General features: G+C 62.3%; 2 protein-coding genes across 5 annotated transcripts; one reads left to right on the top strand and one right to left on the bottom strand.

Moving 5' to 3' along the window:
- Positions 1–807: 807 nt before the first annotated feature.
- MDC1 (mediator of DNA damage checkpoint 1) lies at positions 808–14,237 on the bottom strand. 4 transcript variants are annotated; one of them, XM_039910791.1, is made up of 16 exons: positions 14,132–14,202; positions 13,057–13,193; positions 12,675–12,744; positions 11,703–12,146; positions 11,491–11,566; positions 9,582–11,356; positions 9,432–9,503; positions 9,164–9,274; positions 6,766–8,232; positions 6,635–6,678; positions 5,374–6,468; positions 4,892–5,014; positions 4,610–4,792; positions 1,497–1,622; positions 1,289–1,399; positions 808–1,040 (listed from the first exon to the last, which is right to left on the bottom strand). In XM_039910791.1, the coding sequence occupies exons 2-16, from the start codon at positions 13,186–13,188 to the stop codon at positions 885–887; spliced, it is 5,985 nt and encodes a 1,994-aa protein (XP_039766725.1). In that variant the 5' UTR covers positions 13,189–13,193; positions 14,132–14,202; the 3' UTR covers positions 808–884. The 4 variants fall into 4 exon arrangements, with proteins under 4 accessions (XP_039766725.1, XP_028911263.1, XP_028911264.1 ...); XM_029055430.2 differs by lacking the exon at positions 12,675–12,744 and having other exon boundaries at positions 14,132–14,237; XM_029055431.1 differs by lacking the exons at positions 12,675–12,744; positions 14,132–14,202 and adding an exon at positions 13,364–13,397.
- Positions 14,238–20,015: 5,778 nt separating this feature from the next.
- Positions 20,016–25,134, top strand: TUBB (tubulin beta class I). Its single transcript, XM_016225338.3, has 4 exons — positions 20,016–20,258; positions 22,148–22,256; positions 22,679–22,789; positions 24,049–25,134. The coding sequence occupies exons 1-4, from the start codon at positions 20,202–20,204 to the stop codon at positions 25,104–25,106; spliced, it is 1,335 nt and encodes a 444-aa protein (XP_016080824.2). The 5' UTR covers positions 20,016–20,201; the 3' UTR covers positions 25,107–25,134.
- Positions 25,135–25,644: the final 510 nt, after the last annotated feature.

Here is a 25,644-nt window from a genome sequence, read left to right as displayed (position 1 = left end):
GAAACGTTCGGGACATGTCACACACACACACAAACACACACCCCTCAAAAATCTCCAGTGGTTGCCCATCTACCTCCGTATCTAGCAAAAACTCCTCACTAGGGGCTTGCAAAGCTCTCCATCGCCTTGCCCGCTCCTACCTCACCTCCCTTCTCTCCTTCTACATCCCAGCCCGCACACTCCGCTCCTCTGCTGCTACCCTTCCCACTGTGCCTGGTCCTCTCCTGTCCAAAAGTCGACCCCTGGCCCACGTCCTGCCTCTGGCCTGGAACGCCCTCCCTTCTTTAATACGCCAAACTAGCTCACTTCCCCTCTTCAAGCCCTACTGAAGGCTCACTTCCTCTAAGAGGCCTTCCCAGATGAAGCCCCCCTTTTCCTCACCTCCCCCTCCCTTCCATATCACCTAGACTCGCTCCCTTTGCTCTTCCCCACCTCTCCACCCCATTGCACTTATGTGTATATATACATACCCCATTGCACTTATGTGTATATATATATATATGAAATTCTATTTATTTATATTGATACCTGTTTACTTGCTTTGATATCTGTCTCCCCCACTCTACACTGTAAGCCCGGTATGGGCAGGGATTGTCTTCGTTGCTGAATTGTACTTCCCAAGTGCATAGTACAGTACTCTGCACACAGTAAGCACCCAATAAATACGACTGAATGAATTAATCGAATGAATGAATCCCATTCCCCCCCCCCCGACCTTCCTCCAGCCCCTCCTCTTGCCCCCTCACCCAACTTCCGCACCCTGTCACCCTCCTTCCCCAAACCACCTGTTTCCCCACCACCAGTTCATCCTTGTTTCTGCCATCAGTTTTTATTTGGGGAGGGGGTGTCCGTAGAAAAGGCCGGAGGCCGGGGCACGAGCGTTGTCAAGGCGGCGGGGGCAGGGCAAAGGGCTGGGGCTGTGTCTCCTGGCGCAGGACCCCGGTGAGCAGGAACTCCGCGGAGAGCAGGGGAAGCCCGGCCCGGGCCGCGGGGCAGCAGCGCCCCAGGTCCTGCGGGCAGGAGATGACCAGCCGGCGAGGCTGGCACCGCAGACAGCGAGGGGTTGGATCAGCTGGGGCCGACGGTGGGGGCCGGGGCTGAGCCGGCGCAGCCGGCCGAGGTCCTCGGCCCCCCATAACCCACCACCATGGGGGAACCCCTCCGTTCCGCCCCCTGCCTTGGTGGCCTGTGCCACGTGGGCTAAGACAGTGCCACCGCAGCAGGCGACGATCTCCCACGTTTGGGGCGGCACCCCCCACCCTGGGGACCCCCTCCCCTCACTCCCTACCTTAAAGGACCGTGGCATCTGGGCTAAGACGGTGCCACCGCAGCAGGCGATGATCTCCCGCATCTGGGGGGGCGGGGGCTGCACCCCTGGGGTCACGTGGATCTCGTAGCCCTGCGGGGCGGCAGGAAGCACTGTTGTGGGGCCTGGGGTCCCCTAGGGAGAGGGTTGGGGTGGGTGGCCAGGGGTCCTTGGGTCCTCGGCTTCTCACCTGAAGCATCGCCCGGCTCCGGGCCCGGCTCAGGGCCTCCCGAAGGCTGAATCCGAAATTGAGCTCCTGCTCTGGGTCATCCACGGCGAAGTCGTCCGGGGGCAGGAAGCGGCCGGCCTGGCGTGACTGATGGGGGTGGGGGGCATGACGGGGGGACGGGACGGGCTCCAGGTCAGGCTCGACCCTGAGCAGGGACCGTGAGCCGTCCCCCAGTCCCCACCTTTCGGGACCTGGGCAGGCCCTAGCCTAAAATAGCAGTGACTAGCCACCTGTTCTTCATATTCATTCATTCGGTCATATTTATTGAGTGCTGACTGTGTGCAGGGCACTGCACTAAGCGCTTAGAAAGTGCAATTCAGCAACAAATAAAGACCGTCCCTGCCCACAACGGCCTCACAGACCAGCAGGAGGGAAGATGATCACTCTCCCCAGCTTCAAAGCCTTACTGAAGGCCCATCTCCTCCAAGAGGTCCTCCCAGATTAAGCCCTCATTTCCTCTTCTTCCTCTCCCTGTTGTGTTGCCCTTGCATTTGGATTTGTAACCTTTATTCACCCCCCTCCCCGCTCCCAGCCCTACAGCACTTATGTGGGTATCCATCATTTATTAATTTATATTCATGTCTCCCTCCCCCTCGAGACTGTACGCTTGCTCACTGTGGGCAGAGAATGTGTCTACCAACTCTGTTAGGTTGTTATATTTACTTTCCCAAGCGCATAGTACAGTCCTTTGCACACAGTAAGCGCTCAGTAAAAACCACGGATGAATTAGGAGGCAAGTTTCCCACCCCTGAGGCAGGTCCTAGGACCCAGGGGCTTAATGACCATCATCGCTGTGGTATTTCTTAAGCCCTTACTACACACAAAACACTGTAATAATAACAATAATAATGATGATGGTATTTAAGTGCTTATTATGTGCCAAGCACTGTTCTAAACACTGGGGTGGATACAAGGTAATCGGGTTGTCCCTCATGGGGCTCACACTCTTAATCACCATTTTCCTGATGAGGTAACTGAGGCACAGAGAAGTTAAGTGGTTTGCCCAGGGTCACACAGCTGACAGGTGGCAGAGCCGGCATTAGAACCCACATCCTCTGACTCCCAAGCCCAGGCTCTTTCCACTGAACCACGCTGCTTCTAAGCACCGTAGTAGGAATGAGAGAATCCAGCCAGACACAGTCCCTGACCTACAAGGGGCTCACAGTCTAAGTAGGAGGGAGAACGGGAATTGAATCCCCATTTACCGAGGCTCAAGGAAGTGAAACCATTTGCCCAAACTCACACAGTGGGCAAGTGGCGGAGTGGGGATGAGAACCCAGGGTCCCAAGCACCGACCCTTTCCATTAGGCCACGTGGCTTGTCTTCTCGGGTCTGGGGCCCCCTGATTCTAACCGGGGGAGCAGGCGGGAGGGAGGGACAGAGGGAGGAAAGGAAGGAAAGGAAGCACAGAGCTCGTGGTTGGGGGTAGGAGCCCAGACGTGATCAGTCGGCGAGCCCAGGACGGACAGGGGGTCACACACACACACATACAGCCACCTGCCGGTCACACCCCACTTCCCAGAGAAAGCTTTCGAACCACTTAATAAATCACCGTACTATCTGTTAAGCGCTCACTCTATGCCAAGCACTTCACCGCTGTGCTTCAGCTTCCTCACCTGTAAAATGGGGATTCAGTACGCGGTCTCCCTCCGACTTAGGCTCGGAGCCCTGCGCGGGACAAGGACAGCGTCCGACCTGATTAGCTTGGGTCTACCCCGGCACTTAGTACAGGGCTTGGCACAGAGTATGCGCTTGACAAGTATTATAAAACAAGGAAAGATGATTACCCTGTCTCTAACCCAGTGCTTAGTACAGTGCAGATTCCACATAGGGCTCACAGTAAATAATAATAATAATGATGGTTGTCAAGTGCTTACTTAGTGCCAGGCACTGTACTAAGCACTGGGGTGAATACCAGAAAATCGGGTTGCACACAGTCCCTGTCCCACGTGGGGCTCACGGTCTCAATCCCCATTTTACAGATGAGGGAACTGAGGCCCAGAGAGGTGAAGTGATTTGCCCAAGGTCATTCACACAGCAGACAAGTGGCAGAGCCAAGATTAGAACCCCTGACTTTCTGACTCCCGGGCCCGGGCTCTATCCACTAGGCCACGCTCCTTCTCAGTGTGGATAACGGGAGGGGGGGGGCACGTATTGAATTCCCATTTTGCAGATGAGGGAGCTGAGGCCCAATGAGGTGAAGTTGACTTGCCCAACGTCCCAGGGCTGACACGCGGCAGAGCTGGGATTAGAGCCCAGTTCCTTCTGACTCCCAGGCCCGGGGCTCTTTCCGATAACTTAATAGCAAAAACCCGACAATAACGGTGGTGGGTTTAATAAGCACGCTTACTCTGTGCCGAGCACTGCGCTAAGTGCTGTGGGGGATACTGGGTAGTCAGGTCAGACACAGCTCCTCCTCCACCTTGGGTACGGAATCTGTCTGCTTATTGCTGTATTGTACTTTCCCAAGCGCTTAGTACAGTGCTCTGCCCACAGCAAGCACCCAATATGATCGGATGGAATGAAGGTGAGGAGAGCAGGTGACTCCACCATCCTGTACAGATGAAGAAACTGAGGCACGGAACAGGTGAGGGGCTTGCCCAAGGCCAAATATCATTATCATTATTATTATGGTAGTTGTTAAGCACTTACTATGTGCCAAGCATTGCTCTAAACGCTGGAGTAGATACAAGTTAATCAGGTTGGAGACGGTCCCTGTCCCACATGGGGCTCACACAGAAGGCCAGGAACAGAGCTGGGAATAGATTCCAGGTCTCCTGGATGCCCTGCCCTGTGTTCTTTCCACTAGGCCACACTGCCCGATTTCACTCCTGCCCTTTAAACTGGAAGGTAAGGCTGCCTCCTCCAAGAAGCTCTCCCAGATTGGCCCCGCCAGCTCTCCTCCACCACCGATGACCACCCATGATGTCATCCTTCATGGCGCCTTCTGGTCAGGCGGTCTTGATCTAATCAATCCCGCTCCCTCCCTGGGGACCTGACCTCCCCCACCTGCCCGGGGCCCCGCCCGCTGCGAGCTCGGGGGTGAGCCCGGCGGGGTGGGCTGGCAGACTGACCTGGTGCAGCCAGCTCCGATCCACGATGGGGAGCCCCCGGCCCAGGGCGCACAGGAACTTGACGGTCCGGCGGATGCGGTCGGTCACCAGGTGGGTGGCGTCCGCCACCGAGCCCACCAGCTGCCCGCCCAGGGCCTGGACCGCCTGCTCCCCCTGAGGGTCCACCACGCCGGTGAAGAGAACCTGAGGGGAGAGGAGGGGAGAAAGGTAGGGGAGGAGGGAAGGTGTCACCCCGAGTCCCTCGGGTGGCACCGGAGCCCCCCCGATCCCTCGGGCTCATACCCTGGGCTTCTCGGGTTTCTGGGTCTTCCTGAGGCTCCGTCGGCTTCCAGTCGGGGTGAGGTCCGTCCCGGCCGCGGGGCCACTCCTCGGTCCGGGGGTCCCCACAGGAGACTGCGGGTAGACCTGGGAAGGGGAAGGGAGTGATTCGCCGGAGATTGGAAGCTCCTCGAGGACAGGGATCGGGCCGACCTGTTCTACCATACTGTCAGCTCCCAAGCGCTCGGTACAGCGCTCTGCTCACAGTTACGTGATCCATAGATACCATGGATTGACCGCCTCCCTGCTCTAGTTTGGAAGCTCCCTGTGGGCAGGGAAAGTGTCTCCTAACTCTTGGATTGGCCTCCCCCAAGTGCTCAGAACAGGGGGAGTGGTACAGCTCATGGTAAGTGCTGAATAAAGACCATGGATTGATGGATTGATTGGTGGGAGGAGTCCCCTCCCAGGAGCTGTGCCGGCTCCCCAGCCGGGCCCCTCTCCCTTACCTCTTCTTCTCGGAGTCTCGGCACATCTGTGGGCGGGCCATCCGATTCTGGGGCTCCCCGGGGGCCGGCCCCTCCCCTGCGTGACCTCTTCGGGGGCTCCGCCTCAGGGGGCGGGGGCCGCTTACGGCTCCGGGCGGCCTGGGCTTCAGACCGGGGCGCCGGAGGGGACTCCAGGTTCCCGGCCGCCCCTCTGCTCCGACTCCGTGTAGAGCGGGGCGCGGGGGAGGCTCTAGGCTCAGCGGGGGTGGGGGGCTCAGGTTCTGAGGAGGACCCGGCCGCCCCCCTCTTTCGCTTGGCCCGGGCGGGGGCTTCTGGGACAGTTCTGGGCTCAGAAGGTGGCGATTCTGACAGCGGGGGACCCCCGGCCGCCCCCCGCCTCCGTTTGGCTGGGGGACAGGGTTCCGACACGGTTCCGGCCTCTCGCCGGGTGCCGGGATCCGGAGGAGTCGGAGGCTCGGTTGAAGCTGGGGGTTCAGTCTCCGAGGCCACGAGGGTCTCTGACCCCGCCGCCGCCCCACCTCTCTGTCGGGTTCGGGAGGGACGGCTCGGCTTGTGCGGGACAGAGGCTTCGGGCTCTGGGGCCGGGGCTGCCCCCGCGGTGCCCCGTCTCCATTTGGTCCGGGGGTCGGGATCCGGCCCAACTGTGGGCTCTGAAGGCGGAGGGGCCCCCAGGGCGGCCCTCCTCCTGCTCCTCCTGGCCTGAGGGACGGGCTCTGGAGTGGTTCCGGGCTCGGGGGTCGGGCTCGGCTCCGGAGGGGCCTCCGGCTGGGACCGCGCGGTCAGGGGCGGCCCTGCGGATCCCGGGCTCCGGCCGAGGGAGGCCTGCGGAGCGCCATCCGGGGGCAGAGGGCTCTGGGAGACTTCAGGTGCTCTCGCCATCCCTCGCCTCTGGTTCCGCCTGGTCCTGGGAGCAGAGTCCTGGGGGCCAGCTGGGCCCGGAGCAGGGCTGGGCTGGTCTCGGTCGACTGGGGGAGCCACCAGCACCTGGCGTTTCGGGACGGCGGGGACCCTGGGTCCAGCAGCAGACTCCAGAGAAGGAGTAGCAGCTTTGGGCTCTGTGGGGGCTGGGTGTGAGGTGCCGTGCTCTTCGCCAACCTGCAGGGAAATGGATCAAGTGAGAGAAGCAGAAGGACGTCGGGGGGAAGAGGAGGCAGGGAAAGGGTGCCAAGGAATAAGGTGGGGGTGGTGGGCGCGGGACAGGGAACGGGAAGAGAACCGGTAACCAGGGCCAAGGGTGGGCCGGGGGAAGGGCAGCGCTCACCGCTGGGCTCTCGCTGGAGGGCAGGCTCTCTGGCTTCACACGGTCTGGCAGAGGGAGGGAAACAGAGTCAGCCCACGGGCCCCCCTTGGGCAGGAGAACGAGATCCCTGTGGCCCCCCGGAGTTCACTCACCCCTGTGGCTCCGGCCGCTGGTCGGGGCTGCCGGCCGGTGGTGGGATCGGACCCCCTTGGGGGCGGGTGGCGACCCCTGGCTCCTGGCCTCTGGGTCCGAGGGGCCATCCGGCAGGGCCTCCTGGCCCAGAGGCTCCATCTCTGGCATCCACCCCTCCGGTTGGGCACCCTGCCCGGGGGTCTCGAAGCACGCCACCTGTGGCGTCGGTCTCTCCAACTCAGCCTTTAGAGTCTGGCTGTGTGCCACCCTCTCCAGGGTTGCCTTCCCCAGGACCTCCGGCCTCTCTGACACCCAGACCTGTCCCCCTGCCTCCGGTTTCTGGCTCTCTGACTCCTTCTCAGGGTTCTGTATCTCTAGGCTCTGTCTCCCTGGTCCCCTAGCTAGGCTCTCTGTCTCTGGCCTCCTCTCCAGGCTCTGTCTCTCTGGGTTCCTTTCGGCTCTCTGTGTCTCTGACCCGCTCCTGGCACTCTGTATCTCTGGGCTTTGTCTCTCTGGCCCCCTCGCTAGGCTCTGTGTTTCTGGGGTCCTAGCAGGGGTCTGGGTTTCAGGTCCCCTGTTGGGGTTCTGTGTCTCTGGTCCTCTCCCAGGGCTCTGTGTCTCTGGTCCCCTCTTAGCTCTGTGTGTCTCTGACCCCCTCTCGGGGCTCTGTGTCTCTGAACCCTTCCCGGGTCTCTCTGTGTCTGGACTTTGTCTCTCTGATCCCCTAGCAGGGCTCTGTGCCTCTGGTGCCCTCTCAGCACTCTGTGTCTCTGGAATCCTACTGGGCCTCTGGGTTTCTGGTCCCCTTTCGGGGTTCTGTGTCTCTGATCCTCTCTCAGGACCCTGTGTCTCTGGCCCCCGCTCGGGGCTCTGGGTCTCTGGGTCTCTTTCAGGGCTCTGTGTCTTGGTGATTCCACCAGGGCTCTGTGTCTCTGGGATCCTACCGTGGCTCTGTGTTTCTGGGATCCTACTGGGGCTCTGTGCCTCTAGTCCTTTCCCAGAGCTCTGTGTCTGTGTGATCCTACCGGGGCTCTGCGTCTCTGGTCCCTTTTCGGGGCTCTGCGTCTCTGTGATCCTACCGGGGCTCTGCGTCTCTGTGATCCTACCGGGGCTCTGTGTCTGTGTGATCCTACCGGGGCTCTGCGTCTCTGGGATCCTACCGGGGCTCTGTGCTTCTGTTCCTTTCCCAGGGCTCTGCGTCTCTGTGATCCTACCGGGGCTTTGTGTCTCTGGGACCCTATCGGGGCTCTGTGCCTCTGGTCCTTTCCCAGGGCTCTGCGTCTCTGTGATCCTACCGGGGCTCTGTGTTAGCACCTCCTGGCTCAGCCTCTTTCCAGAGGCCGCTCGGGGCCAGGAAGTCTGGGTGCCACAGGCTGCCAAGTAGAAGGCAATGGGTTGGGTCTCAGACACCTCTGATTGGCCACCTGGTCCCCCGGGGCAGAAGGGCTGCGTGGCCAGGATTTCCTCCTCCTCTTCCCAGCAGACACCTGTGGAAGGACATAAACCGTCGGTCACCTGGTGACCAGTGACCTCCACCTGGCTTTGGTCTGTGTTCCCTGGTACAATGGAACCCCCTCGTGGGCCGAAAACGTGTCATGCTGTTATTCGGTACTTCCCGAGCACTTAGTACAGTGCTCAGTACAACGTGGCACTCAATAAATGCTGCTGCCACTCCTATTCCTCCTCCTCCTCCCCTTCCTCCTCCTTCTCTTCCTACTACTGCTCCCCTTCCTTCTCCTTTTCCTACTACTATTCCTCTTCCTCCTTCTCCTCCTCTTCCTTTTCCTCCTTCTCTTTCTCGTCGGCCCAACCGCAAGGGACTCTCTCCTCAGGTTACAGCCCTTTGGAACTGGCGTCTTCACAACTTCCTGTTTCACACCTTTGCCGGGGCTATCCAACCTCGACCGTCCCAGTTTCCCGCCCGTAACCTCTGCCCTGACCCCATTGGCCCCGTTCCTTTATCCGAAGCCCTCTGAGAGCCGATAGACTGTTGGTCCCCCAGGCGGGTTCCCTCTGCTCCTCCTCGGGTCTGACTCTCCCTCTCTCTCCTTGGGTCCCTCCCCACGGACCGGTAGCCAGACTGGGCCCAGGACCCTGGACGGGCAGGAGACTGCTCGGTCTCCCTGGTTGTCCAGCCCAGTGTCCAGATGGCTTCAAGAACACCTGGGTTCCACAGCTGGGCTTGGGTCCACCCTGTGGTCCACTCAGACCTCTAGCTCCTCTTCTACGGAGTTCACAGGTCAGGGCTGGGGAGGAGACAGAGAAAGAAGGGAAGGTGACTGGAAGGTGGGAGAGATGGAGGGAGACTGGGAAGGAGAAGCAGTAAGAGAGACATAGGAATAGAGAGGTGCCTGAGGGTATGAAAGCGGGGAATAGAGGGAAGGAGGGAGGGAGAGAAAAAGGGAGGGAATATGTTACCCAGGCTTGGGGTGCTTTGGCCGTAGGGGAGGGGGCGGGGCACTGAGAGCCGGGCCAGGGGTGGGGTGAAGAGAAAGGTCTGAGTGGACTCTTCTTCCAGGCTCCGGTCGGCTGCGGGGTGGGGGACAGACGGGTGGGTGGGGAGAGAAATGGTGGGGAACGTCAGGAGAGCCCTCCACGCACCGCCGCTCTGGCTCCTCCTCCTGCCCCCTCCCCACCCCCGGTCACTCTGCCCCCTCCTCCAGCCCCGCCCCGGGCCTGTACTCACCGGCGGAGCTGCTGTCCCCCTCGCTCTCTCCCACAAAGCACTGTGTGGCCTGCAGGGCCAGGTGGGACGTGTCTACGGGAGTCAAATGGGTGGCATCAGGGGCGCTGCCCACCTTCCCCCAGCCCCCTTCGCCCTGGGCCGAGGACTCACCATCGCAGGAGTCGGCCCTGCCTTCCTCCTCCTCCTGCTCCGGCTCCGGTGCGCTGTCAGGCTCGGGCCCTGGGCCCCAGGCTCCCTCCGACCGAGGGGGCAACGGAGACCCGGCGTCCCCAGCGGCATCTCCGGCTGGAACCCCACAGGCTTGGCCTTCCCGGGACGGGGTCTCCGCAGCAGGATGAGCCCCCGGTCTCCCCACCGTTCTCCCGCCCTCCTCCTCTCTGGGCCGGCTGTCCCCCGCTGGCCCCGGCCCCTGCCCGCCTGCGGGAGCACCCTCATCTGCCTCAGGATCCCTGCCCTGCCCTGGAGGGGCAGGACCAGGGGGGCCGATCTTCCCCAGGGCCACTGTCGGGACCACGCCCTCCTCCTCCACGTCTGTATCGTCCTCACCCTCTGCGGCTGCCTGGCTCTTCTCCAAGTAGGTCCCTGTGGCGGATGCCGCTGGGCCCTTCTTCTCCCCCGCCCCTTCTTCCTCCTCCACATCTGTAGCTCCGTCCCCCGCCACGGAGGCCTGGATCTTCTCCAAGGGGGTCCCAGTGGTGGCCACCGCTGGGCCCCTCTCCCCGGCCTCTTCCTCCATGTCTGTGTCGCTGTCCCCCCCCACGGGGCCCTGGCTCTTCTCCAAGAGCGTCCTGGTGGTGGCGGCCACCGGGCCTCTCTCCTCCTCCACCGCGTCGGTATCTCTGTTCCCTTCTGTAGAGGCCTGGCTCTTCTCCAAGGGTGTTCCGACGGTGGCTACTGCTGGGCCCCTCTCCTCCCCCGACTCCTCCCCATCTGTGTCGCTGTCCCCAACCACGGGGGCCTGGCTCTTGTTCAGGGGCATCCCGGTGGTGGAGGCCGCCAGACTACTCTTCTCCTCCTCCTCATCCACCTCTGTATCTCCGTCCCGGGCCCCGGAGGCTTGGCTTGTCCTCAAGGGCGTCCCGGTGGTGGCCGCCGCTGGGCCCCTCTCCTCCTCCCCCTCCACGTCCGTATCTCTGTGGCCCGCCTCGGGGGCCTGGCTCTTCTCCAAGGGGGTCTCAGTGGCGGCCACCACTGGGCCCCTCTCCCCGGCCTCTACCTCCATGTCTGTGTCGCTGTCCCCCGCCACGGGGGCCTGGCTCTTCTCCAAGGGCGTCCTGGTGGTGGCGGCCACCGGGCCTCTCTCCTCCTCCACCACGTCGGTATCTCTCTTCCCTTCTGCAGAGGCCTGGCTCTTCTCCGGCGGTGTACCGGTGGTGGTCGCTGGGCCCCTCCCCTCCCCCGCCTCCTCCTCCATGTCGGTATCGCTGTCTCCCACAACTGGGGCGTGGCTCCTCTCCAAGGGAGTCCCAGTGGTGGCCGCTGCTGGATCCCTCTCCTCATCTTCCTCCTCCTCGCCTGCTTCTGTATCTCCGTCCCGGGCCCCGGCGGCCTGGCTTGTCCTCAAGGGTGTCCCGGTGGCGGCCGCCACTGGGCCCCTCTCCTCCGCGTCCCGCCCGTCCTCCTCCTCCTCTTCCCCGACGTCCGTGTCGCTGTCGTCCGCCCCGGGGGCATGACTCTGCTCCCCCTGGGCCGGGGTTGGGGGGACGCCCTCCCCGTCCACGTCTGTGTCACTGTCGTCTCCGGCCGGGGGGACTCGGCCCCCCGCCACTGCTTCTCCGGGGCTCCCGCCTCGTGCCACCGCTGCCCGGGGGTGCCCCCCTGGAGCCACGGCGGCGCCCCACTCCTCTTCATCGGTGTCGCTGTCCAGCAGTAACGTGGGGATCGGAGCAGGATGGGCGGAGGCCAGAGCCTCCCCTTCTTCCTCGCTGGCAGAGGGGGAGGGGAAGCTGGGTGGCGGATCCCAGGAAGCACCCGAACGTTCCTCGTCCCGCTCCCCGCACCCTTCCCGGTGGTCGGTGTCCGGGCCCCACCTCGGTCTCCGTTGCTCCCCGGCCCTCACCTGTCCGGGACCACGGTCGTGGATGGCGAGATGGAGGCTGTCGCCGCGATCCCAACAGTGCCGTTTCGGGGTGGATCTGGATCCGGGATCCGGGGGTGGGGGGGGGGGGCGGCTAAGCAGGCCGCCGCCGCCACCCCCACCCCCCGCCGGCCCCCTCGGAATCTCTCGCCCCTCCCTCACAACCGCCCCGGCCCCCGGAAGCCCGGACTCACCTCCCCGGCCGGCCTCTTCCGCATCCTCCTCCTCCGAGTCCTCGGCCAGCGGGGCAGCCTGGGACTCAGCCAGGTCGGCCCTGCGGGCCCGGGGCTGGGGCGTCTCCTCCACGCTCAGGGCCCCACGGGCCGGAGGTGGCCGGGGAGTCTCTTCCACGCTCAGGGTCCCGCGGGCCGGGGGCAGCCGGTGGTACTGACAGGGCAGGTCGGCGAAGAGCAGCAGGTCCCGGTCGCGCAGGCGGTAAGCGCGGCCGGGCTGCAGGAGCGTGGAGGGCCGCAGGAGGCGGGTGCGGTTCAGGCTGCCGCAGTCACGCAGCACGGCCGGGAGCCCCCGGCCCGGGGCCTCGATGACCGCGTGCCGTTTGGAGATGGACGGGAAGGGCAGGGTCACGGCGCAGCCGGCCACGCGGCCCACCACGTTCTCCCCCGGGGACAGGAGGAAATCTGGGGGGCGAGGGGAGGGGGGCGGGCACACGGAGGGCGTCGGGACCCTGACACATCCACGGGACCCCCCCACCCCTTGGAAGAGAGAATCATCTGCTGGGGCATCGAGTACAGTAAGATGCCCAACTGACTGCATCAACATCATCGTCGTCGTCGTCATCAATGGTACCCCCAAGTGCTTAATCCAGTGCTCTGTACGTAGTAAGCGCTCAGTAAATACCAGCATTGGCACTGGTATAGGATTGGTATTCCTTGGATGCTTACTGTGTGCAGAGCACTGTAGAAAGCACTTGGGAGAGGACGATCCAAACGAGTTGGCAGACACGTTCCCTGCCGCCCACAATGGGCAGTCCCACAGGGACTGGGTCCGACCTGATTAACTCGTACCTAACCCAGAGTTTAGAACAGTGTTTGACACAAGGTAAGCACTTGACGAGTACCATTAAACCCCCCCCCCCCCAAACAAGCTTACAGTCTAGCGGGGAGTAACAATTACTGTTAGTCCTGCAGTAGTGGTTAAAAGCATACCAAAGGCCAAGCACTGTGGCGGATAAAAGACGATCGAAACAGAGTCACTCTCTGCCATGGGGCTCACAATCTAAGGGGGAGGGAGAACAGGTATTGTACCCCCAATTGACAGATGAGGAAACTGAGGTCCAGAGGAGTGAAGCTAATTGGCCCAAGGTCCCCCCGAACGGACGAGGGGCAGAGCTGATTTTAGAAGCCAGGTCCTCTGACTCCCAGGCCCGGGCTCTTTCCACTAGGCCACATGGCTTCTCGCTTCTGGAAAGATTCCCCCACCCGAGAATGGTTTGGTTTCTTATTCTCCCTGGGTACCCACACGCACGCATACTCCCCTTCTCCCCCGGCCGCCTCCCTGTGAGCCCGCCACCTCTCGATGCCCTCTGACCTTTCTCGGGTCCATGGACGCTGCTGAAGAGATGAAGCCGCCCCACGGGCTCGTCGCCGAGCCCCTCCGCGGGGCCGTGGGGTCCTCCGACCTCCTCTTCTCCAGACCCCCAGTCCACCACTTGGGTGTCATCCATGCTGTGGCGAGGGAACAGGACAACACAGGTGAGAACTGGGGGAGACAGCACGGCCGAGCGGGAGGAGTCCGGGCAGGCGAGTCAGAAGAACCTGGGTTCCCGCCCCGCCACCGCCACTAGTCTACCGTGTGCCGTGGGGCAAGTCACTTCACTGCTCTGGGCCTCGGTTACCTCTTCTGGAAAACGGGGAGTAAGACCGTGAGCCTCGCGTGGGACAGAGACTGTGTCCAACGTGACTTGCTTCTTGTATAATAACAATGTTGGCGGCTGTCAAGCGCTTAACTCTGTGCAGAGCACCGTTGTAAGCGCTGGGGTAGATCCAGAGTAACGGGTTGTCCCCCGTGATTGGAAGCCGGCTCCTTCCGACTTCCAAGGTCGGGGTCTACGCGCTAGGCCCCGCTGCTTCTCCTTTGAGCACTTACTGGACTAAGCGCTTGGGAGGCTCCCACAGAGTGGCCAGACCGCCCGCCCTCCAGGAGCTAAATGAGGACACGAGGGGCTCCCCGTCGGTCAACGGTACTTATTGAGTGCTGCGGGCAGAGCACCGCACTCAGAGCTTGAGCGAGCAGAAGACAGCCCTTCCCTCAAATGGAGCCACCGAGCACCCCCGGGAATGGCATTTATTGAGTGCTGACTGTGTGCGGAGCGCTGTGCGAAGCAGTGGGGAGAGTCCACCACAACAAGGCCGGTGGACGCTCTCCCCGGCCACGACGAGCTTTCAGCCCGGGGGAGTTTCGTCGGTGCATTTCGCCCGAAGGCCCCCTGCCCCTTGACCCCACGCTCACGGACCCCCACCTCCCTCGTGTCGGTCGAGGGAGAGGCGGAGTTCTTATCTGACACGGGGCCCGGCCCGGCCCGGCCCCGCCCCCCGCCCCCCGCCCCCGGGGCTTCTCAAGATGGCGGCCGGCGGGCTCGGCCGTTCGCGGCCTCCGGACTCACCTCCTTCTCCTCAGGATCCGGACGCCGCCGGGAACTGCCGGGCCGTTCGACGGCGGCGAGCGCGAGTAGGGGCGGCTCGGTGATTGGCTCCCGCCCATCTCCTTCCAAAGGCCCTCGCGCGCCCATTGGCCCGGACCGCCCGCGCGGGGCGGGGCCCCGCCCGACCTCGCCCTCGGGAAAGAAAAATCGGCGCCTCTTCATCCACTTCTCATTGGTCCGGAGCGGCCCGCGCGCCCGGGGCCTCCGCGCTCTGATTGGCCCGAAGAACTAGCGCGCTCCGACGGGGCCCCGCCTCCCCGCTCTCCATATCTGCGCGGGATCCGGAGGGTCACCAACGAGTCGGGCGTCTGGCTAGAAGGGTCAAAGGAGCGGCCGTAGATTCCCCAACGGCGCATGCGGCACCCGCGACAACCTCCCCCCCGCACCCCTTTTCAGTCCTCCCGAACATGGTGGCCGCTGACTCATGAGGAAGGGGTTGGGGGCGTGACGACGACAAATGAGCCGTTTCTATGGCCTGGTCCCGGGGACCCAGCATTCGGCCGTCAGTCAGTCAGTCAGTCAGTCAGTCAGGCAATCAGGAGTAGCGATTGTACGCCTACTGTGTGCAAAGCACAGTACTGAGCGGTCGGGGGAGTACAGCGGCGTGGCTCAGTGGAAAGAGCCCGGGCTTGGGAGTCAGAGGTCAAGGGTTCGAATCCCGGCTCTGCCATTTGTCAGCTGTGGGACTGTGGGTAAGCCACTTCACTTCTCTGGGCCGCAGTTACCTCATCTGTAAAATAGGGATTAATTGTGAGCCTCGCGTGGGGCAACCTGATGACCCTGTATCTACGCCGGTGCTTAGAACAGTGCTCTGCACATAGGAAGCGCTTAACCAACACCACCGTTGTTGTTATTATTATTATTACAGCAATAAACAGACACATCCCCTGCCCACGGCGAGCTTAGGGCCAAGAGAGCACCTCCCCTCAGGCATGTGTTCGCTAGAGAAGCAGCGGGGTTCAGTGGAAAGAGCCCGGGCTTGGGAGTCAGAGGTCAAGCGTTCGAATTCCGGCTCTGCCGCTTGTCAGCTGTGTGACTGTGGGTAAGTCACTTCACTTCTCTGGGCCTCAGTGACCTCATCTGTCAAATGGGGATTCACCGTGAGCCTCACGTGGGACAACCTGATGACCCTGTATCTACCCCAGCGCTAAGAACAGTGCCCTGCACATAGTAAGCGCTTAACAAATACCAACATTATTGTTGTTATTATTATTATGTGTGGGTTTTATGATGCCCCTTCTTTGGTGACCGTGTCATCATAAAATGGTTACGGCACTTCCTTCCCTAAACCACAGGTGCTGTGGTTCATACTCACACGGGGCTCTAAGGCAGGAAGCGATGTCACGCCCCCATGTGCCCTACTGAGCTCTGCCGTCCTTCATGGTGATGATGATGATATTGGTGTTTATTAAGTGCCAAACCCTATACTAAGCACTGGGACGGATATGAGATGACCCAATCCCACATGGGACCGGAAGCAGCGAGGCCTAGTGGGTAGAGCTTGGGCCTGGGAGTCAGAAGGACCTGGGTTGGAATCCTGCCTCTGCCACTTGTCTGCCATGTGATGGATGAGTCACTTCTCTGTGCCTCAGTTACCCAATCTGTAAAATGGAGACCAAAACTGGGAGAGGGACTGATTCCAACCCAATTTGCTTGTATCCACCCCAGAGCTCAGTACAGTGCCTTGCACATAGTAAGTACTCAACAAGGACCACGATTATTATTATTACTGTTACGGGGTGGGGGGGGGGGTCACGGTCTGTAGGAGGGTTAACAGGTAGCGAATCCCCATTTTACAGATGAGGGAACTGCGGCACAGAGAAGTCAGACGACTTACCCAAGGTGGAAAAGCCAGGAGTAGAACCCAGGTCCTCTAACTCCCAGGCCCAGGCTCTTTCCACTAGACCCCTCGGCTGTAAGTTGCTCTTTGGGTGTAGGGGTGTGAAAGTGTTCCCGGCCTTAGTCCCTCCTGCCTGAATCATAAATTGAATAGCTTGACCAAGGTCACACAGCGGATGTGGCGGAGCCGGAATTAAACCCAGGTCCTCTGACTCCCAGGCCCGTGCTCTTTCCGCACTGGCGTTATCACGAAGGTGGTCGTGGGCATGATGCCGTCAGTTGGATTCCTGAGACAGACAGGAATCTGGAGGTCAACAGGCCCTTCCTTCCAAAAGGGGTGATATGACACTATCTCCTCTCGTGTCATATCTCAACGCGGAGACGGTGCCCTACTCACCCTTGTGTCGTCATTATTGGGATTTCTCTGGTACTTTCTAACGAGGAACCCAAAGGCTTTCAATTTCCCTGACCCCCTTTTTATTTAATCGGGCATCCGATAGCATTCTCTCAGTATCACTGGTGAGGAGGGAGAGGCAGGGATTTTTTTTTTTTTTTTTTTTTTACAAAAAAGAGAAGGGACACAGGCCCCAAGTGGGTTATGGTCACATAAAAGTCTTTCCTCTCCCTGCTTAGGACTTCCTTGGCTACATGGTAATGATGCAAGACTCAGAGGCAACACTTCCAGCCTGTACAGATGTGGCCTTATTGCAAATCATTTTTCTTTATTTGTGATATTTGTTATGCGCTTATTATATGCCAGGTAGTATACTAAGCGCTGGGGTAGGCGCCAATTAATCGGGGTGGACCCAGACCCTGTCCCACATAGGATTGGCGGTCTTCATCCCCATTTTACAGATGAGGTAACAGGCACAGAAAAGTGAAGTGACTCACCCAAGGCCCCACAGCAGACAAGTCAGCACTAGTAGTAGAAGAGTAGTAAGTACATAATGTGTGCAGAGTACTGCAGTCAGCCCTGGAAAATTATTCAGAAGTGGCAATTAGACTTGATTCCCTGGCCCCCCCAAAAGGCTCAGTTTAACGGGACGATTTCGGGAGGAAGAGAGTACCAGCGACAGACAGCTCTTGCATGCTTAGCCGGTGGTCAGGCACACCTTTGTCCTCTTAACCATCAGTGTAACTGAACAATGTCATCCTCCTCATTGGACAGGGGCCAGCAAATGAGCCCCACTGTATCTTCCCAGACCCAGTGAGCAATCAATCAGTCATTTATTCCAACATATTTACTGAGTGCTTAGTGGGCAGAGAACTTGGGAGAGGAAAATACAACAGAGTTGGAAGACACGTTCCCTGCCTGCAAGGAGCTTTGCACTCCTGAGATTCTTTCTCAGAGACGCTCATTACTCACACCTGCAGATCCGTTCTCATTACCAGCCTCAGCATCTTCAGATGTCAATTTCTGATTTATATTAATGGCAGTCTCCCCTCTAGACTGTAAGTTGTGTCTGTTATACTGTTATATTGGACTCTGCTAAGCACTTAGTACAGTGTTCTGCCCTCAGTAAGCGCTCAATAGTGATTGACAGATGACTTGAGGGCAGGGAGCACTCTCTTGTATTGGGCTCTCCCAAGCGGTCAGTACAGTGATCCGCACACGGGAAGTGAGCGATAAATGCCATTGAGGATGATGGATGAAGCTACTGAGTTCCATGGGAGCCTTGAGAAAGTTGAACCAATGACTGTGATCCACTGACTCGGTAATGATGATGATGGTGGTGGGGTCTTTGTTAAGCCCTCACTACTTGCCAGGCACTGTACTAAGCACTGGGGTGGATTCAAACAACTCAAGTTGAACACAGACCCTGTCCCACAAGGAGGACAGACTCCCATCCCCACTTTGCAGGTGAGGTAACCGAGGCACAGAGAAGCGAAGTGACTTGCCCAGCATCACACAGCAGACAAGTGGCAGAGCCAGGATTAGAGCCCATGACCCTCTGACTCTCAGGCATGGTCTTTATCCACTCCTCCATGCTGCTTGGGTCCATTAATTAGTCTTTCACAGGGTTCTATATGGAGTGAGTGTCTCTCCCAGGCCCACATAGTCATCTCCCCTTCTAGACTGTAAACTCGCTGTGGGTAGCGAATGTGTCCGTCATATTGTTATGTTGTACTCTCCCAAGGGCTCGGTCCCGTGTCCTGCAAACAGTAAGTGCACAATAAATACAATCGATTGATTGATCTCGCTATGGACCACCCTCCCGAAGCACCCTCACCCCTGGTCTAGCTCAGGTGCCTAGAAGTTACCCTGGTGAGCTACTTGACCACGTTGCCTTGGCAACACGACCAGCATCACCGGGAAGATGGCTATAAATGGGGTGTGGAAGGATGAGTGTTCGAGGAGGCCGACTTCACTTTAAGGGCTCGTGAATGGAGTGAATGGGCCGAAGGCGGCCGGAGGAACGGTACTGGGAATTTTAAGACAGGGCCCTTGAAATAGAACCAGGCATCCTAGCTCCCGGTAATCCCCGTCTCCCCTGCAAAGAAGCAGCGTGGGCCGGTGGATAGGGCCCGGGCCCGGGACTCAAAAAGAGCTGGGTTCTAATCCCGGTTCTGCCGCTCGTCCGCTGGGTGACCCGGGGCGAGTCACTTCATTTCCCCGCGTCTCGGTTACCGCATCCGATTAAGACCGCGCCACCCGTCTGGGCCACGGACGGTGTCCGACGTGATGAGCTTGGCTCTGCCCCAGCGCTCAGGACGGCGCCTGGCGCGTAGTAAGCGCTTAACAAATACCATTCGAAAAAGCCCGTATTTCTCCTCCGGCAATCAAACGCCCTGTGCCCTCGATTCCCAGGATCCGAGCCTCCTCTCTCCTTCCCTCGTCGCCCCGCTTCCCTCTCCCAGGGTGTCCCGCCCCACAGACTCATCTCTTGCCTCTCACTCCCCACGCTCTTCCCTCTCCTGGATGGGGACTCCTCGCCTCCCAGTCTCTTCTCCCTTCCCGGCACTCCAGTTCCCCGTCCCTTCGGCCAGCCCCTCTCGGCACCCGCTTCTCTGTCCTGAAAATCCCCTCGCGGAGAAGTTTCAGAAATTCCCGGTGAGCCAAACTCACCACATCCCCCCTCGACCCGGGGTGCGGTGAGACCTGGTGTCGGGGAAGGGAAAGAAGAAGGGGGAGTAGGGGATCTTGGGGGACCCGGGGACTGAGGGGAAAAGGATGCCTGGGAAGGGGAGGGGGCTGGGGGTTGAAGAGCTGGACCCCCGGGGCCCGGGATTGAATTCAAAGCCTGGGGGTCAGAACGCCCAAGGGGTTGCAGGGGAGAGCCAAGGGGTGGGGGCTGCGGCTGGGGGCTGGTGCCGGAGCATCTCGATGGACGAGGTGGCGGGGGGGGGGTGTATAGGACGCCCGCGGGAGCAGGGGCGGGAGCTGCCCGGCAAAAATCTGTGTGTGTGTGTGTGTGTGTGCGCGCGCGCGTTGGGGGGGGGGGGTGTCGGATCGTGGGGTCCGGATTCCGCTGATGTCAGCAGTCCCGCCCCCGGGCTGCGGCAGCGAAGCCCCCCGGGCGCGGCCGCCCCCCGCTCCGCCTCGGCCTCCGCCGGCTCCCCTCGGCCTCCCCTCCGAGCGGGCCGGGCCGGGCCGGGCCGGGCCGGGCCGGGCCGGGCCGGGCCGGGGCCGCCCAACCATCCGCAGCCCCCGCAGCCCCCGCAGCCCCCGCAGCCCCCGCAGCCCCCGCAGCCCCCGCAGCCCCCGCAGCCCCCGCAGCCCCCGCAGCCCGGACAATAGAGGACTCCACTTCCCAAAAGGCCCCGCTCCGGCCGGGGCCCGGGCCGACCAATGGCCGGGCGCCGCACGATCGGGCGGAGCCAATCAGCAGCGGCCTTAGCGGGGCTTTGTCTGCAGTGGGGCGCGCGCCTTCTTCTCGCTCCGGGCCCCCCTCCCCCCGGCTCCAAGAAAAAAAAACCAACCCCAATCGAACCCCTTCCCCGGCGCATGCGCGCCCCGCCCCGCCCCTCGCCCCCCGGCCCCCCGCCCCCGCCCTCCCCCCTTCTTTCTCCCTCTCAGAACGTCGGTGCCTTCGCCGTCGGAACCAGCCGCTCCAGCCTCCCGCCAAACCCTCCATCCTTTCCAGGGCGGGTTCCGCCAAGGGGGAAAAGAAACAAACAAAAAAAATCCAATAAAGGAAAATCAACTCTCCCCCTCCCCAGCCCATAATTTAAAAAACAATAAATTCTAACGATGAGGGAAATCGTGCACATCCAGGCTGGCCAGTGCGGCAACCAGATCGGTGCCAAGGTGAGGATTTGAATTTTATCATCTTCGTTTTTCTGCTTTTGGGAGGGTTTGTTTTTTGGGGGCGGGGGCGAAGATTTCGATAAGGGGCAAAAAAATGGGGGAGGAGGAAAGCTCGAAGGGCGAGGGGTGGGAAAAAAATGGTCAGTTTTTATTTCCTGCCGCCGCGGGACCGTTAGCCCAAATTCGGCGTCCGCCAAAACGTGCGGTGCGGCTTTTCCGGGAAAGACGGGGGGGGGGGGAATTTTTTATTTTTCATTTTTTGCCGTTTTTGCCTAAGGCCGCTTTGTGGGAAGATGGGGCTGGGAGCGGCCGGGCGCCTTCCCGGAATTAAGGGCGGGGGGGAGGAGGCGAACGAGACCGAGCCCTGTGGGGGTCATTTGGACCTTAAAGGGATCGATTATCTAGGAAGGCGATGGGGACAAGAGGAGGCGTTTCCCTTCCTCGTGGGAAGCTGGGGGGGGGGTGGAATTTTATTTTCGGTGGGGAGGGGCGCGGCTTGCCGGGATTCCCTATTCCAGGGGAGCGCGTGGCCGAAGGGGAAAGAGGGGGAGACAAAGCGCTGCGATCCAGCCCTCGTGGGCATCGGCCCCGGCCCCGGCCTCTCTGGGCCGAAGCGGGCTGGATCCTGCAGGGGGGAGGGGAGAAGAGAGGAGAAGAGAGGAGAGGAGAGGAGGGAGGCGCGGGGGGCCGCATTGTCCGCCCATTGATCGGGGCGGGGGGCGCCATGCAAAGAGGTGGGGTCGGGGCCCGCCCCTCCCCGGCCCCCCGCCCCTCCCCGGTCCCCCGCCCCTCCCCGGTCCCCCCGCACCCCCGCCCTCTCCGGTCCCCCCCGCCCGCCCCCAGCCCCCCGTAGCGCCGGGGCGCCCCGTGTCCGGTCCGTCGAGGGGAGAGGGGGCCTCCCGCGGCCGTGTCTGGGGCAGGAGGGGCGGGGGGCGTTTTTCCCGCCTCCGTGGCATCGGGGGGGGGGGAGGAGGGGGCGAGGGCCCGCGCCTTCGGAGGCCCTCCCCCTCCCCCCCCCCCCCCCCCGGTGCGCCGGGAGGCCCTTCGGAAGGCCGGCGGGAACCGGAGCAAAGGACTCCGCCCCATCGGCTACAAACAGGAAAAAAAAAAATAAGCGGTCGGGGACGGGGAAGGAGATATGGGCGCCCGGGCGGACACGCAGTCTAACGGGAGGGGGGCCGGGGCCAGGAGAGGAGCGGAGAGGAGAGGAGAGGAGAGAAGAGAGGGGGCAACAGTGTAGCAAAAGGGCGGGGCCTGGGGAGGGGGGCGTCCGGCCCTGCGCGGGAGGGACAATGCGGTCGACGACGACGACGACTCCGCCGAGGAGGGGGGGGAGGGGGGGAGGAGGGTGGGGGCGGGGCCGGGAGCCCCCGGAGCGCGCGCCGCGCAGCCCATTGTCCGAGCGCGCGGGGGGCGGGGGCGCGCGCGCGCCTCCCCCCTGGGGACCGACCGACCGACGGAGAGAAGGAGGGAGGGAGGGAGGGAGAGAGAGAGGGTCTGGAGGAAGGGGCGGTGGCTGCGGCTCCCGCCCCCCGCCCCCCGCCCCAACCCCTTTGTGCGCCGCGGGGAGAGGGCGGGGTCTGCAGGGCCTTTAGCGCTTCCTCCGCCGGGGGCCCCCGCCCGCAACCCCCGCCCCACCCCCCTCCCCTCCCGGGGGCCGCAGCCCTCGGACCCAGCCCGGGATCCGCAGCGCCCACCTTCAACCGGGGGGCGGGGGGCCCGGGGCCCGGGGCTGGCGCGGTCCTCCCCCCGGGGAGCCAATCCGGCGGCGGTGACCGGGGCCGCCGCCCGCTGTCCTGTCCTGTCCTGTCCTGTCCCGTCCCGTCCCGCCCTCCCGGGACCCCCGGGCTCCCCGGGGATGACCGCCCTCTCTTCTCCGCCCGCCCCAGTTTTGGGAAGTGATCAGCGATGAGCACGGCATCGACCCCACGGGCACCTACCACGGAGACAGCGACCTGCAGCTGGACCGGATCTCCGTCTACTACAACGAAGCCACCGGTAAATGGGGGCCGGGCCACCCGGGAGGGGTGGGGCCGACCGGGAGCCCACTGGGGAGGGTCCCCGCCGTCCTCGGGCGGCGGCATCCGGAAAGGTGTCGGGGAAGAGGGTCCCGGGTCCGAGCTTCCTCGGCATCCCCTACGTGATCCGTGGTATCTACCGAGCGCTTACTGTGTGTAGAACACGGCATTAAGCGCCTAAGGGGCCCCATCCCCGCCGCGCTTGGGCTCCGTACGGGCCGGCTTCCCCGACCTGTCGCTCGGTCTCCCGTCTGTCTCCTCGGGGTCAGGGATCGTGCCCGCCGACTCCGCTCCGCGTCGAGTGGCGCTCAACGGATTCCACGGCTCATCGATCGGTAGGCGGCCCCCTTGCCCGCCGTCCGGTCTCCTGCCCTCACCTCACCGCCCCTTCTCCCTCTGCAGGCGGTAAATATGTCCCCCGGGCCATCCTGGTTGACCTGGAACCCGGAACCATGGACTCTGTCCGCTCGGGTCCCTTCGGCCAGATCTTCAGGCCGGACAACTTCGTCTTTGGTGAGAGCGGGACGGGGTTGGGAGGGTCTGGTGAGAAGGGGCCTGGCCACTCCCCCGGGGGGATGCCGGGAGACCCGGGCATAGCCGCCCGTCGCTTCCACGGTGACCTCCGTCCTCTCAGACCACACGGACGGGGCCTGCCGTGAAGGGGAGGAGGTGGGGCGGGGTTCACTGTACCCCGGCCCCCTGCTGCTCTGCAGGAGTTAGAGCCCAAGCGGGGACCCGCCCGGAGCTGCCTGCCGATTCTTTTGATGCTGGAGGGGGGCACCTGGATCCTGGGCTCGGCTGGAGTCGTGACTTCAGCTTTCCAAGTGGCATCGGCGGGGGCCAAATTTTTGGCTCGGCTCCAGGCAGGGTCCATGGGGGTGGGGGAGGACGGGGGCGGGCCGTTAATGTGCAGGGTGCCAGTGGGCTCGGCGTTTCGGTCCCTCCGGGGTGCCTCGGATAATTCAGTACATAATGGTGTGCGCCTCGTGGCGAAGAAGGATTGGGGGTGTCCAGAGGTCCACATCCATGAAAGTGCACAGATCCCTCTCTCCACTGGGTCTGCCCACCTCCCCACCCAAAATAACTCCGCAGACCCAGTCCATAGGACCCTCCGCCGTCGGGGAGGATTTGGGGGGGCTCCTATAAACCGGCCAGGGCGGTCGTTCCGCCTCCCCGGGGCCATCTTGTCTTTTGAGCCAGACAGCGTGGCAGCCAGACCCTGCTTTTCGGGCCTGAAAGTCGTTTAGGCGGCTCGCCGTAACTGGATGATGAGATTATTACACGGTACAGAATAGCGCGGGCCAAGCTAGAGCTGGAATTAGATTCTGAAACGAAGCCCGACCCGCAGAGAGGCCCGTCACCCCCAGTAATTGGGACCGGGGCTAGCTTGTGGGGATTTCAGAAGTTGAGAGGGCTGTGTAAGTTGGGCGGGGCACCCATTTCCTCTCCAGGTATCCGGGCCGGATCTGGTCTAGATGATGGGGTTCCTCGCGTGGCTGGGAATGGAGAATTTCCTCTGTGGTCGGGTGGGCGCTAGAGAAAGTGGGAGGACGAGGCGGGGGGGAAGAACGGGGATAAGGACCGGGGCTTTCCAGATCCAGGGAGGAGCGGGGAGGGCGGGGGAAGGTGACGGAATCCCCCAACCCCTCCTCAAGTGCTGAGCGCTCACCACGTGCTCGGCCGTGTAGCGGGCGCTGAGGCAGACCCGGGCCCGAGCCGGAGTCCCCGTCCTCCGCGGCCGGGGCCTTAACTCCCACCCCGTCTCGCCACAGGTCAGTCCGGGGCCGGCAATAACTGGGCCAAGGGCCACTACACGGAGGGGGCGGAGCTGGTGGACTCGGTCCTGGACGTGGTCCGGAAGGAGGCGGAGAGCTGCGACTGCCTGCAGGGCTTCCAGCTGACCCACTCGCTGGGCGGGGGCACCGGCTCGGGCATGGGCACCCTGCTCATCAGCAAGATCCGCGAGGAGTATCCCGACCGCATCATGAACACCTTCAGCGTGGTGCCCTCGCCCAAGGTGTCGGACACGGTGGTGGAGCCGTACAACGCCACCCTGTCCGTCCACCAGCTGGTGGAGAACACGGACGAGACCTACTGCATCGACAACGAGGCCCTGTACGACATCTGCTTCCGCACCCTCAAGCTGACCACGCCCACCTACGGCGACCTCAACCACCTGGTGTCGGCCACCATGAGCGGGGTCACCACCTGCCTGCGGTTCCCCGGCCAGCTGAACGCCGACCTGCGCAAGCTGGCCGTCAACATGGTGCCCTTCCCCCGCCTGCACTTCTTCATGCCGGGCTTCGCCCCGCTGACCAGCCGCGGCAGCCAGCAGTACCGGGCCCTGACGGTGCCCGAGCTGACCCAGCAAGTGTTCGACGCCAAGAACATGATGGCCGCCTGCGACCCCCGCCACGGCCGTTACCTGACCGTGGCCGCCGTCTTCCGCGGCCGCATGTCCATGAAGGAGGTGGACGAGCAGATGCTCAACGTGCAGAACAAGAACAGCAGCTACTTCGTCGAGTGGATCCCCAACAACGTCAAGACGGCCGTGTGCGACATCCCGCCCCGCGGGCTGAAGATGGCCGTCACCTTCATCGGCAACAGCACGGCCATCCAGGAGCTGTTCAAGCGCATCTCGGAGCAGTTCACCGCCATGTTCCGCCGCAAGGCCTTCCTGCACTGGTACACGGGCGAGGGCATGGACGAGATGGAGTTCACCGAGGCCGAGAGCAACATGAACGACCTCGTCTCCGAGTACCAGCAGTACCAGGACGCCACGGCCGAGGAGGAGGAGGATTTCGGCGAAGAGGCGGAGGAGGAGGCCTGAGAGGCCCCCGGGCCCCCGCGCCCCCTCCTTCCACCCCCAGCCCCCCCTCCATGATTCGTATTTTCTGCCTCCTCCTTCGTCCTCTGCCTCTTTCTTTCCTTTCTCCTCTCTGCCGGGCTGAGCTTTCTGCCTTAGGGCCAGGGAATCGGGGGAGGGGAAGGGAAAGACCCTTGGTTTTGCTCTCCTCGTGTCCCCCCCCCCCCACTTGGAGGCTGATGTTGGATCCCTCCAATGGTGTGGGGGGGTCTTCCCTGCCCCCCGACCCCCACCTCCCCAAAGCCTGAGGGGTTCCAAGATGGCTGCCGACCTGAACCAAGATGGCAGCCCCCTCCAGTGAGGCCTTTCCCCGGAGCCAGTGGGGGAGTCACCTGCCACGACTCCAGGCGGGCTCCTAAGCCCCACCCGGCTCCCCCTCCTAACTCAGAGGGAGCTGTCCGACAGTATTACCTGGACTCAGTTTCCCCCGCACCTGTTCCCTTTGCTCGTTATTTTTTCTTTGGAGGGGGTTCTGCCTCGCTCAGCCAGGGGGGCTTCCCCC

Source organism: Ornithorhynchus anatinus, chromosome X5 (genome assembly GCF_004115215.2).
Source record: "Ornithorhynchus anatinus isolate Pmale09 chromosome X5, mOrnAna1.pri.v4, whole genome shotgun sequence".
NCBI lineage: Eukaryota > Metazoa > Chordata > Mammalia > Monotremata > Ornithorhynchidae > Ornithorhynchus > Ornithorhynchus anatinus.
Note: the sequence above shows the minus strand (reverse complement) of the source record. Positions and strands in the feature narration are given on the sequence as shown.